The 12,602-nt window shown below is 33.0% G+C and overlaps 2 protein-coding genes across 2 annotated transcripts; both read left to right on the forward strand.

Annotated features, from left to right (window-relative positions):
- Nucleotides 1-2,897: 2,897 nt before the first annotated feature.
- On the forward strand, nucleotides 2,898-4,559 carry LOC120071764 (F-box protein PP2-B10-like). The gene is made up of 3 exons (XM_039024145.2): nucleotides 2,898-3,356; nucleotides 3,670-3,788; nucleotides 3,892-4,559. Exons 1-3 carry the CDS (start codon nucleotides 3,054-3,056, stop codon nucleotides 4,415-4,417), a joined length of 948 nt encoding a protein of 315 aa, XP_038880073.1. The 5' UTR covers nucleotides 2,898-3,053; the 3' UTR covers nucleotides 4,418-4,559.
- Nucleotides 4,560-8,897: 4,338 nt separating this feature from the next.
- LOC120071760 (F-box protein PP2-B10-like) lies at nucleotides 8,898-11,186 on the forward strand. Its single transcript, XM_039024136.2, has 3 exons — nucleotides 8,898-9,386; nucleotides 10,348-10,466; nucleotides 10,569-11,186. The coding sequence occupies exons 1-3, from the start codon at nucleotides 9,066-9,068 to the stop codon at nucleotides 11,041-11,043; spliced, it is 915 nt and encodes a 304-aa protein (XP_038880064.1). The 5' UTR covers nucleotides 8,898-9,065; the 3' UTR covers nucleotides 11,044-11,186.
- Nucleotides 11,187-12,602: the final 1,416 nt, after the last annotated feature.

The raw sequence follows: 12,602 nt of genomic DNA on the forward strand, positions 1-12,602 counted from the left end.
TATATGATATAATTAATATAATGTATTTAATACATTATAGTATAAAGTTTATTTTGAGAGGAATTAAATATTTGGATATGATTCAAATATTAATTATATAGATTATATTCAGATAATTAAATTTAGTATAAATGTGGTTTATATTAAATACCATATATTATCTAGAGAAATACAGACTATAGGTTATATTATATTTGATATAATATAAACTATAGGTTATGTGTTATATTTTGATATAACATATAGTTATATAATAATTTAGTTATTATATTTTAATTTAAATTAAATTTTGGTTTTAATTTAAAGTAAAGGGAGGGAGTTATTAAATAACTTCCCTCCCTATTTTTTCTCTAATAAGACGTGTGGTGGTGGGAGGTTGGAGGATCTTCATCTTTCTTTTGCCTTTTACGCGGAGGGACTTTGGTATGTTCTTTCTAAGAAAAATACACAGTCTCCCAACAAAATTCCTCTCTTCAAAATCTTACTCCATCTCCCGAAATCAACAAAGTCCATACAACTCCTATTAATTCTCAGCCCCTAAGGAGAATACGAAAGGCTCACTTGTGGTGGTGTCCACATTGGTTTTTGGTTCTGTTTGAGTTTCAATTGGAGAGTTCATGATCAATTGGAAGAGAATTCGTGAAGATTAATTTATTCTTCAAGGGTAAGTATAATTCTAAACCCTAATATCTTTCTCTACTTAATTCAAAAGCATGCTATAAAATTGTTGATATGCATAATGTTCTGCTGTATTTTAATTCACTGTGAAATTTAATATTGGAACACAATCCACGCTTCTGCATCAGACATCACAGTCTTTCAATTTTAACACAACAATAATTTTCTTCTTCACTTCTCTGCTTGTAGACGTTCTCTCTACACTTTTATCAAGTTTTACGATTTCCGAGCAACTTATATTGATTTGAAGGGGGTGAGTTTTTCGATCAATTCCAGTGCAACTCTGATGAGATAGATTTATTTCTTTTGAGTTGTTTTATCCTAAGGACAACTTGACAATTCTGTAGCATTTCTTGCACATTTGGGTAGAGCTGCGAAACATCTTAAAGAGAGCGAGATACACGACTCAGCCTATAACAATTTTTTTTTTGTAGGTTCTATTTTTTGATGACTACCGTTCGTGAGCATTTGTTGCTATCATCTTCTGTCTATCAGAGAGTAGCCGTTCCAACAGAGCAATATCAAATATATCTCAAGCCACATTATCATTTAAAAAAGGGCTTTCTACACATGAAACCCTGATAAGGGACCTATATTTCATTAGTGTTTAAGTTTTTCCTTATTTATAAGAATGTCCATCTTTCTTCGAAAATTACAATAAAATTAGGGCTAGATTACCATTTAGTCTCAATAAATTAATTATATATTTTTTTTAATATAGGAAAGAGAAAAAGAGTTTTAAATGAGACGTGGAGAAAAAGAGTTTTAAATGAGACGTGCTTTTTTAGGAAAAAAAAATCATAATAAAACCTTCATATATATATATATATATATATATATATATATATATACACACATATTTTATATATACTGTGATATATGCACTTTTTTCTTTCTTTTTTTTTTTTTGTAGTGTTTATAGGAAATTTGATATATATTGTGATATATATATTCGTTTATTTGATATAAATGAGAGTTTTTTTTATTATTATTATTATTTAGATTTCATGTATTATGATATATACACATTGTGATTTGTTGAGATTTTTGACTACCTAGATGGCATATATGATATATATACTGTGATGTAAATAAAATTTATGATATATACTGTGATTTATGTCGAACATTAAACCAATATGTGATTTATATACCTTGATAATTTCACATATTGATTTATACTGTGATTTATGTCAAGCATTGAGTCAAACTCTACTTTATATACTATGGTATATTTCATATATTGGTTAGGATATTTTCAGATATCTAACAAAATGTTGTAAGGTATATTTAAAATAACCATGAATCCAACCGGTAAACCAATAAGTTGATACATGGAACCAACGTAAATAGAAAATAAAATTTTATTAAATACATTTTCTCTCTCCAATTAAACAAAAGGAATAAAATCTCAATAAATAAATATATTTTCTCTCTTCAATTAAATAAAAAGAATAAAATCTCAATAAATAAATGTATTTTCTTTCCCCTAAATTAGGATGCTTTGTAGATATGAATTTTTTTTTTCCAATGCCTCATTCTCTCTCCAACCGTCCACAACACTCAAGGGTATTTTAGTCCAAAAGATTCATTAAATCTTATATACGAAAATATAAAAAAATTTGAACATTTATGAAAATAAATTTTGAAAATGAATTGAATCTATAATAATCCATTTAAAAAAAGAAAATTGAAATAAATTTTAAAAAGTTTTTGCTATTTGTCCAAATAGAAATTTAAATTCTCTATTTATCTGGTCAGCCCAGGAAAGAATTTGGCCCACCATAAACTATGATCGAATAACTAATTAGCTACACAATGCACCCAATTATGTTTTTTTAGGATTGACTCATTCCACACCTACACCTTTACCACTATATGGTGGGGAATTACAAAGGTCACTTTTTTCTTTATCACTAAATTAATTTCTTTTTATTTATACGGGTCTTCTTATTAAATAGTACACAAACACCCATTAAGATGAATAATAATCCGTTTAGATTGACTTGAGAAAAAAATATTTTTTTAAAAAAAATCATTTTTATTTAAACCCTTTTAAAAAGAGTTGAGAATATATTTCAAAAGTTATTTTTAGAAGTTGTCAAATATTTTGTTTTTTCATAAAATAACTCATTTTTTTAAATTAAATACTTGTAAATTTCCTATGACTTTGCTGTAATTGGATTAAGAAAAATTAAAACCTCTTCAAGTTTTGGTTCCGTTGTCCAGAAATTAAGGGGGGAAATGGAAAAGAAGGAGGTTGCAATTCTATAAAACATAATTTGTGGTTCAAATTTGCAAATAGTTTTCAAATACCTCACATATTTGCTGTTTATTTTTATCGGCCCTAATTGACCCCCAATGCGAATAACGCAATGGAATACGAAACAAGGATGGAAACGGAGCGCGAAGAAAATGGCGATTTGTCCTTTATGCCCGAAGGAGTAATAGCTAACCTCTTGTCTTTCACAACTCCAATCGATGCCTGCAGCTTGTCGGCGGTTTCCCGAATATTCAATGCGGCGGCGCAGTCCGATTTTGTGTGGGACAGGTTCCTGCCTACCGATTGTGATGTTTTGATTGCTCAAAGGAAATCTGTTGATCCAATCTCGAGTTCGAAGAAGGAGATCTTTTTCTCCCTTTGCAACAACCCGGTGCTAATTGACGACGGCAACAAGGTAAGCTTTCCGATTCCTCCAATTTCTCTAATATGAAGGTGGCCGGAGTTGGATGACAATGGATCCACCCGTGCCCATCATTGGAAGTCGCCTTCCGAATTGACCTTCAAGGCCCCATTTAATTCTAATTTATATCTAATGTATTCATCGAGTTTAAATTTTATTAGAAGATATGAACTAACAGCCTCTGCTGGCCCCTATTTCAGGTCTAGATCATTAAATATAGTTTGTATAACTTTTGTTGTATCAATCTTTTGTGCACTTTATTTGTATGGACATAAGTTGAGTGGGTTGAATCATTGGTCTATTACAGAGCTTGTCATTGGAAAAATGGAGTGGTAAGAAATGCATAATGCTCGGAGCTAGGGACCTCTCGATCATTTGGGGCGATACCTCTTTATATTGGAGCTGGGATCACCATCCTCGTTCGAGGTTCAAAGTCTATGAGATTGGAGCAAATCACGTCCCTATCTTTTTTTTCCCCCCTGCCCCAATCTAATACTCTGCTTTTTCAATGTGGGTGTGTGAGGATCAGATTTGCAGAGGTGGCTATACTGCTCAATGTGTGCTGGCTTGAAATACGTGGAAGAATAAGTTGCAGAATATTGTCTCCTAAAACAACTTATGCAGTTTACTTTGTATTCAGAATGAGGAACTGTAATTACGAAGGATTCAATGTTCATCCTGCTGATGCCACAGTTAGAATTATTGGGACTGATAACCATGGGAGGAGAAGCGTTTGTTTGGACCCTCATTTGGACAACCCTCGACGGTGGCAGCGACGCCAGCATGCACCATGGTCGATGAGGCCTCCGCCTGGACCATCTCTAGACATATTAGGGTTAGAGTGGCCACAGGAGAGACGTGATGGGTGGTTTGAAATTGAGTTGGGAGAGTTTGAAAATGGTGATGGAGATGATGAAGTTGAAATAGCTCTTATGGAGGTCAAGAGCCATTCTGCCAAGACTGGCCTTGTTGTTGAGGGGATTGAGATTAGGCCTAAACACTGTTGGACCTTATTAAAGCCGTGGTGTTGCAAATTAGCGCCACGATTCAAGTAAAATTTCAATGGAATATTGTTATTATTTTGTATTGTCATTTATTCATCAGGGCGAGGATGGAGATGGGGATTGGATCATGAGGATCCTATTGTGTATTCCCACCACTGTTTTGGTGTTCGTGTTTTATGTGTTTCGGATTGAAGTGTTCTCTTTCTTTTTTTTTTTTCCCAATATTTTTAAAATTCATATACCACCTTGAAGACACGAAGGACGAGGACGTACAAATTGTCAATTTCTCTTCCCCATCGGAAGGAGTTAATAGCTAACATATTGTTGCTCAATCCATTAAAATTTGAGAAAATTGCACAGGTGACCTATATACCCTACTTTTTGAAAGCAATTTCTATGAGTATAGTTACAAATTTGCTATTTCTTTGAATTTCTTTCTTCCTTTCTTTTTTCCTCTTTCCTCCTCCTTCAGCGAACCAACTTAAGCAAAACTTTTTTTTTCCCTTATCATTCTCCTTTTTCTTCGACGAAACTCCTTTTTTTTCTTTTCATTTTCTTCTCCTCCAACGCGATCAACTTTGGTGAAACCACACATGAGCTCCCACTGTGAGAGAGGAGAGCAGCTTCGAACAACTTCGACGAAACCAGAGTGCGAGAGAATGAAAGAGTGAGAAAAAATGAGAGTTTAAGCGAGAGAGTGGGAGAGAGAGGAGAATGATATGTGAGTGAAGAAGGAAAAGAGAGAGCAAGGGTGAGATAGACTTTTCCATGTGTGCGAGTTCATTCTGGTAATTTTACCCAAATTTTTGACATCAACAAAGGGTCAAATATCCTCCTTTTCGAAAAGCAGGTCAAATTTCACTTCCCTCCCCCCAAAAAATTGGGTCATCCCTACAAAGCCCCCTAAAGTTTGTTGTTCATTACAATTGTTAGAATGCCTTGAATTTGTCAAATTTGAACATATGGTTTTGCCTAAATTTTATATGTATTATATGTTATTGAGTTTGGGCCTAGAGTTTAGAAGGGTGCTCTATATATAAAATCCTTTAACCCTACTACTTCTGTAATCATCTGTATTATCTGTTATTATTCTTTGTTAGTAAAATTGGTTCATAATAAGATTTGGAAAAAATCACATACAATCTCGGTCTTCGTCATGGTCAAGATTCTAACACAATTTTTTTTTTAAAAAAAAAAAGTCGATAGGTTGGATGTCCATTGAAAATAGTTAAACTTTTATTTGAATTTTGAGGCGAATATCATATCTAGAAAAAAGCTGTATAATTAACTGCCAAAAAAGGTGCTATTTGTGAGAGAGGAAAACTTGTTGAGATTATTTATGACCATTTTCCATTTATTTTATTAGATTCTATTTTTATGTGATTTTAGAATATAAATACTTTTTCAGATTTTCAGTCGAGGGTGCCACACAAATTTTGTCCCTCATTTGAGTGATTTTGATTTTATCTTTACCCAATATAACTTTTCAAATCTAAATTCAGTTTTAAACCTTACAACTATTTTCCATTTTGTTTGTCTCCATATTTTTTTTTTGTCAATTTCAACCAATATTTATGTCCATTTTGTTTTTCTCCATGTTTTTGGTCAGTTTCAACCAATATTTGTTGTTATTTGTAAAGGAAAAAAATAAGTTTCATTGGAAATTTTGGTGAGGATTGAAAAAACTGCCACCAAAAAATGAAAAAAAATCCCGTAGATTCTAATTTTTATGGAAAATTTGTGAAATTATTTTTCATACTTAAAACTAAGAAGGGTAAATAAAAATTAAAAAAAAAAAACAAACTATTCCGTTACGGGAATTCCCATAAGTTTTAGTCTTAAAAAGAACTAACAACTTTAGCTTACGGAAAAAATTGGTATTGATTAAAAAAAAATTAAAATAAAGTTCACGGTAATTGACATTGGAACTTAAACTAACTCACTTAAATTCAAGTTAAAAAAATTGGCATTGATTCAAATTTAAAAAGAAAAATAAAACCTACACTAATGGAAAAAATGTCTATGATAACTTCGAAGAAACACTATAAAATAGATTTTTTATAGCATTTTATGCAAAGTCATAATGACTCATGCAATCAAAAGTCTGAAGCTTTTTATAGCGTTTTTAAAATGTTATAAAAAATTCACTTTTCTATAACATTCAGTTACATGCAATAAAAATTATTCTTTTATAGTACTTGGTACATGTTATGAAATGCTAGACATTTTATAGCATTTTGTAAAGGTTATAAAGACAAGTTTTAAATAGCACATTTAATCTTTTTAAATTTAACCGATATGAAGAAGAAAAAAAAAAAAAAAAAAAAAAAAAAAAAAAAAAAAAAAAAACTAAGCATTATCGGCAAAAAGAAAATCGAGCCCTAATTTTTGAAATTACCTTGAGGAAATGAAGCGAGGGATTTTCCACAAGCACCTTTGAGAAGACCATCACCATCGACAAACATGACGTATCCATAAAATTGATTCCCCAATACAAACACTTTCCTGATCTCATCCTAGCGAAACCAAAAGAAAAGAAAAACTAGTTAAAACAACAGAATCAGAAATCGGTTCCCTATGACTTCGGTATTGATGATTTAGGTATAATGTTTGAAAAAGGGGAAGAGAGTGGGTGTGGTGTTGTTAAAGAGGGTGAAGGTGAAGGTGCCGATGATTGTTGTTATGGAGGAAGATGAGAAAATAAAATATCTTCGTCATATGTATCTCATATGAAAGAAAGAGGAGGAAGACAACAAGGGAGCTTGCAAAAATAAATCGACGAGAAATTCGTGCACAAAAGGAAAGGAGAAAAAGAAACCAATTTTTCACTTGAGCGGCAGCCGTCAATGAGGAAGGAAAACGAGAAGGAAAGGGAAAAAGCAAAATCAAAGGAAGGTTTTAAAGCCACGCTTCATTTTTCAAAAATTTTGGCGGCAAACTAATTTCTTTTTCTTTTTCGTCTTCAAGGCCTTTTTTCCCTTTACATTTCATAGCATATTGTATAAAACGCTATAATTAAAAGCTATGGAAAGAAATTGTAGTGCTAAAAGATCGAGGTAAGCATCTTTACGGCAAATTCCCTAAACATAATTAAAGTCAGTTTAAGTTAACTAATTTCGATTCTCATAAACTAGTTTATTTTTTAAAAAATAAAATCTAATTCCAATTCCAATTTTTTTTAGTAAGTTTAATAAACTTAAACATGTGGGAATTCTTATGATGAGTTAATTTTATTTTTATTTTGTATTTACTATTCTTAATTTTGAGTTTGTAAGAATTAGATTTTACAGATCTTTTTTTTCAAATTTTCAATTTTTTTATAGAAAATTATTCAATGCTTACAATCCCAACGAAACTTCTTTCTCCCATTTTTTTTTCTTTAAAAATAACAACAAATCCACCACGAAGGTGATAACTGAAACCTGTAACAAAATGGAGACAAATAAAACAGAAAACTGAAGTTTAAATTTTAAAACTGAGGTTGGGTCTAAAAATTTTTATTAGGTCAAGGTAGAATTGAACACATTTAAATGAGAAATAAAATTATATTTTCACTATATGAGATCTTCACATACAATCTAAAAAATAAGATAGATGTTAGAAAAATAGTTTTTAGAAAAGATGTTATTTGAAAGATTAAAACTTTCTTAGGTTAAAAATAGCAAATTTTCAAGAGATATATTATGTGATTTTTGTACGGATATTTTCAGGGTCTTATATGAAAATTAGTCCAAATTTTAAAAACCAGTGGAATTTTAAGCATTTTGTGCATCATGTGAAATTTCAAGAATGCATGCAATAGGGTTTTCACTTTCGCTTCTTGTTTCTTGCTCAATCTATCCCCCTTCTCATTTTGCTTTTCCATAGTTAGGAATCTGAAAAAAAAAAAAAAAAACAAATTTATTTTAGTGGGAGAGCTTTTTAAAGAGAGAAAGAAATAAAGTATGGACACTAATACTCAATCTTCTATTATTTTTTTTTTCTCAACCTTGTCTTGGCAAAGATTACAATAACACTATATATGTAGTATCACAAAGTGTCTCCCTAAATTCCTGCAATAAATCACTAATAAAGGAAAAAGATTACAATAATTAAGACAGAATTTCAAAAGTTGCATAATTCTTAACTCTTCATTACTCAAACCGCCATAATTTTACATAGAAAATACCAAACGACTTGAGACTTGAACCATCAGAAAGTACACATTCGGGGCATCAAAATCCATAAGTCACATATTTAATTTGAACCTCGTTTGACCTTCCAAATGTCTGCTAAAAACTGCCCAAAAACTGACCATTTGAGTTCAATGCTCAACAGAATCTTCTTGTTTCTCAATGTTTGCCCATTCTATCATCTTCTCAATTTGCTTTTCTATATACAGAAATTTCCTCGTTCTTTGCTCGTTGTTCAAAATAGAAAATCACAGATTGAGTAAAATAACAACCAAAGAATCAATTGAAAAAGAAGAAACGAAGAATCGAGGAAGGAGAATCAAAGAATCTATACATACTGCAAATCGAAGAAGATATATGCAGTTGGGGTCAAAATGTTAATTTCACGTAGTGCTTAAATAAATAAGAAAACGTATAAAATTCATTTGTTTTGGGCGGGTATAAAGGGGCTCTGTACAATCTTTTTCATACATTATCCCTTTGTCCTGAAAATAAATCAGTAAATTCAATATTTTTCAGTTTTTGAAATGATGGAAGAAAAAGAAAATGGGAGGGCAATGGAAGGGGAAGAAATTTCAGATTTCTCTTCCCTGCCAGAAGGAGTCGTAGCTAAAATCTTGTCGCTGACCACTCCACCGGATGCCTGCAGATCGTCGGCGGTTTCCAGGACTTTCCATGCGGCGGCGCAGTCAGACATTGTGTGGAACGAATTCCTGCCCACGGATTGGGAACTTTTGATTTCTCGCCGGAAACCTGGCAAAATCAAATTTGATCCAATTTCGAGTCCGAAGAAGGATATCTTTTTCTCCCTTTGCTACAACCCAGTGCTAATTGATGACGGCAACAAGGTAAGCTTTCCGATTCCCCCAATTTCTTTAAACTGAAGGTGGCTGGAGTTATTGGATCAGTGGTCGGCCAACACAACTCCGACTCACCCCTGCCGGAAGTCCCTTTCTTGTAATGTTGCCTTCCAAATTGACTTTGGAGGCCCCATTTCTTTTCTTCTTTATATCAACATATTCATTTTGGTAGATTCTACATCTACCTTTACATGTAATTTTAGAATATGAACACATTCCAAATAGATTCTAAAAACTCAAATCCCTGTATCAAAAAAATAATATTAAAACCTCAAAACCCTATTTCATACCTTCTCACGTAATTTTGAATCTAAAATACAATCCAAACAAATGCTAAAAACCTCAAAACTTAATTTCATTATAAGTTTAATTTTGAAGTAATCTTGGATTCCTACAAAAACTTTTGCAATTATCTTGAGCAAGGTGTACTTCATATGTATTTAAATTCTTGTTCATGTGTGCTTGGAAACTTTTGATATCCTTTGGACTGGAGTTTCTAATTCGCTGTTCCATTTTTTCTTGGTTAAAAATTAGTTCTCATTGTAGTGCATCCCCTTTTGTTGTCTTAAAATTTTAACTTCTTTTCAAGATTCATCGAACAATTGGGTGGTAACATCTTAAATTGGAATAAGGGCTTTAATCTTTCAGATTTATATGTAAGTTCTTTGGTACTTTATATGCTTTATTCTTCAGTTATTCTTTACATCGAGTGTTATTAGAATTATGAACCTAGATATTAAGGGGGGAAGTGAAGTAAGCCTCCGCTGACACCAATTTCAGTGTAGATCGATATTTTTAGTCCCCAAGACCCCAACTAGTGAACTTAATGAATGAAAATCCACCGTTAGTGTGTATATATCTCTATCTTTTGTTGGATTAACAATGAAGCTTTTGTGCACTTTTTTTTCTGGGACATAAATGAGTAGGTTGAATCCTTGGTATGTTGTAGAGCTTGTCATTGGAAAAATGGAGTGGTAAGAAACGCATAATGCTTGGAGCAAGGGACCTCTCGGTTGTTTGGGGTGATACCTCTGGCTATTGGACCTGGGAACACCGTCTTGAGTCGAGGTTCAAATTCTAAGATTTGAGTAAATCATATTCTTAATCTTTTTTTTTTTTCAACTCCCCATTCTAATTCTCTGCCTTTTGAATGTGGGTGTGTGGAATCAGGTTTGCAGAGGTAGCTGTGCTCGTCAATGTGTGGTGGCTTGAAATACGTGGAAGAATAAGTTGCAGAATGCTGTCTCCTAAAACAACTTATGCAGTTTACTTTGTGTTCAACATGAGGCGATGTTATTACTATGGTTTCGATATCGATCCTGCTGATGCCACAGTGGGAATTCTTGGCACTGAAAACCATCGGAGAAGTGTATGTTTGGACCCTTATTTGGACAATCCTCAGGGGCGGCGCCGTCATGCACCGTGGATGATGAGGCCTCAGTCCGAAGGCATGTCAGGGTTAGAGCGGCCACAGAAGAGACATGATGGCTGGTTTGAAATTGAATTGGGAGAGTTTGAAAGTGGTGATGGAGATGATGAAGTTGAGATGGCTCTTAAGGAGCTGAAGGGCTCTTCTGATAAGAGTGGCCTTGTTGTTGAGGGGATTGAGATTAGGCCTAAACCTAGTCACTTGTTGTATAGATGACTTTGTTAAAGCAATGGTACTGCTATTACCCCATGAAAATAAAACATAAGACCTTGCTTTGTAAATTCTACAGATTTGTTCTCTATGATTCTAATATTCTTAGTTTCGTTCTAATAAATTGAGCTCAACTTCAAATTGGTTTACATAGTTTTAATAGTTTGAAGATTGTCTTGTGGATATATCTACTTTAATAGTCCCATTTTCTTTCACTTAAAAAGTTTATAATAGGTTCTCAAACTTTTAATGATTTAAACTTCCAATCTAATATTTAGAAATTTCAATTTCGAGTTTGATAGATTTATAAGTAAGATGTCAAATTTCCCACGGGGACAGGGCCCCGCCCTGATCGGGGCGGAGATTCCCCGATTAGGCGGGGAATGGGTGAGGGAGTGGGGGAAAAAAATTCCCCAGCTAAACGGGGATGGGGACAGTGACTGCATTCCCCATCCATGCCCCCGACCCCGACCCTGCCCCGTTCCCCAAGATTATATATGTAAATAATTTGATTTATGTTTTTTTCTTTCTACTAAAAAAAATTAATTAATTTTTTTAAGCCAAAATTTGAGTAATTTATCATTAAATTCAAATTGTCATATAAAACTAATTGTAATAAATAACGTAGTGATAAAGTTAATTATTAAATTAAAATTTGCTCACATTAGTGATTTAAATTAATTGAATTTTTACAAAAAAAAAAAAAAAGGTAACGGGGAAAATTTTCCCGTGGGGAACCCGATCCCCGTGAATTCCCTGAGGGGAATCCTCGCCCCGATCCCCATGAGAAATTTCACGAGGATGGAGAATGAAATGGGAAGCGGGGATGGGGATGGAGAATGACATCCCCGACCCCGCTCCATCCCGTGGACATCTCTATTTATAAGAAATATATGTCAATGACACAAAGGCAGTTAGATTTGTCAATAGATTAAATTGGAAGTTTAGTTTTGTAATTGAAACTTTTGCAAAAAGAAAATGCTTTTTTGTTGTTAAATGTTAAAAATGAAACAAATTCTTCAGTCTGAAGTGTAATATATATATATATATATATATATATATATATATATATGTATATATATTTGTGGCGCGGAGTAGAGTAAAACTACAACAGAGTACTCTTTAGAATCAGGGAGGGGGAAAGAAAAGCGAAACGAGGGCAAAGAAATTGGGAAATTTGTATGGACAACCTAATATTTGGGTCCAAAATGCCAAATGACCACTTTTTTAAAAAAATGTCAAATGACCCTCTGCTAACATCATCATCATACCAGATTATGAGAATTGCCTCCACACGATATGGTCTCGCTCTCGCTTCACCCACTCTCGCTCTTTCTCGTTGTCGCTCTTCCTTCGTGATGTGATTGTTTGTCAATGTACGAATGATTGAATAATTTTCACGAAATAATCTATCTGAAACCTCAAATTGTTAATATCCTAAACATACAATGGTGAAATCTTTAAAATCTAAACTTCATTTCAATAGTGCTTTTGTTGAACGGGGTTCACTTCAATGGTGTTTTGTTGAACAGAGTTATATTGAACGAGGTTTTCCAGAATAGGGA

This window comes from Benincasa hispida, chromosome 2 (assembly GCF_027475165.1).
Source record: "Benincasa hispida cultivar pf3 chromosome 2, pf3_genome.v1.1, whole genome shotgun sequence".
Lineage (NCBI taxonomy): Eukaryota > Viridiplantae > Streptophyta > Magnoliopsida > Cucurbitales > Cucurbitaceae > Benincasa > Benincasa hispida.

Coding starts and splice junctions, on each gene's coding strand:
- LOC120071764 (XM_039024145.2), top strand. CDS start 3,054: ATGGAATACGAAACAAGGATGGAAACGGAGCGCGAAGAAAATGGCGAT. Junction 3,357..3,669: donor TAATTGACGACGGCAACAAG/GTAAGCTTTCCG, acceptor GGTCTATTACAG/AGCTTGTCATTGGAAAAATG. Junction 3,789..3,891: donor GATCACCATCCTCGTTCGAG/GTTCAAAGTCTA, acceptor TGTGAGGATCAG/ATTTGCAGAGGTGGCTATAC.
- LOC120071760 (XM_039024136.2), top strand. CDS start 9,066: ATGATGGAAGAAAAAGAAAATGGGAGGGCAATGGAAGGGGAAGAAATT. Junction 9,387..10,347: donor TAATTGATGACGGCAACAAG/GTAAGCTTTCCG, acceptor GGTATGTTGTAG/AGCTTGTCATTGGAAAAATG. Junction 10,467..10,568: donor GAACACCGTCTTGAGTCGAG/GTTCAAATTCTA, acceptor GTGTGGAATCAG/GTTTGCAGAGGTAGCTGTGC.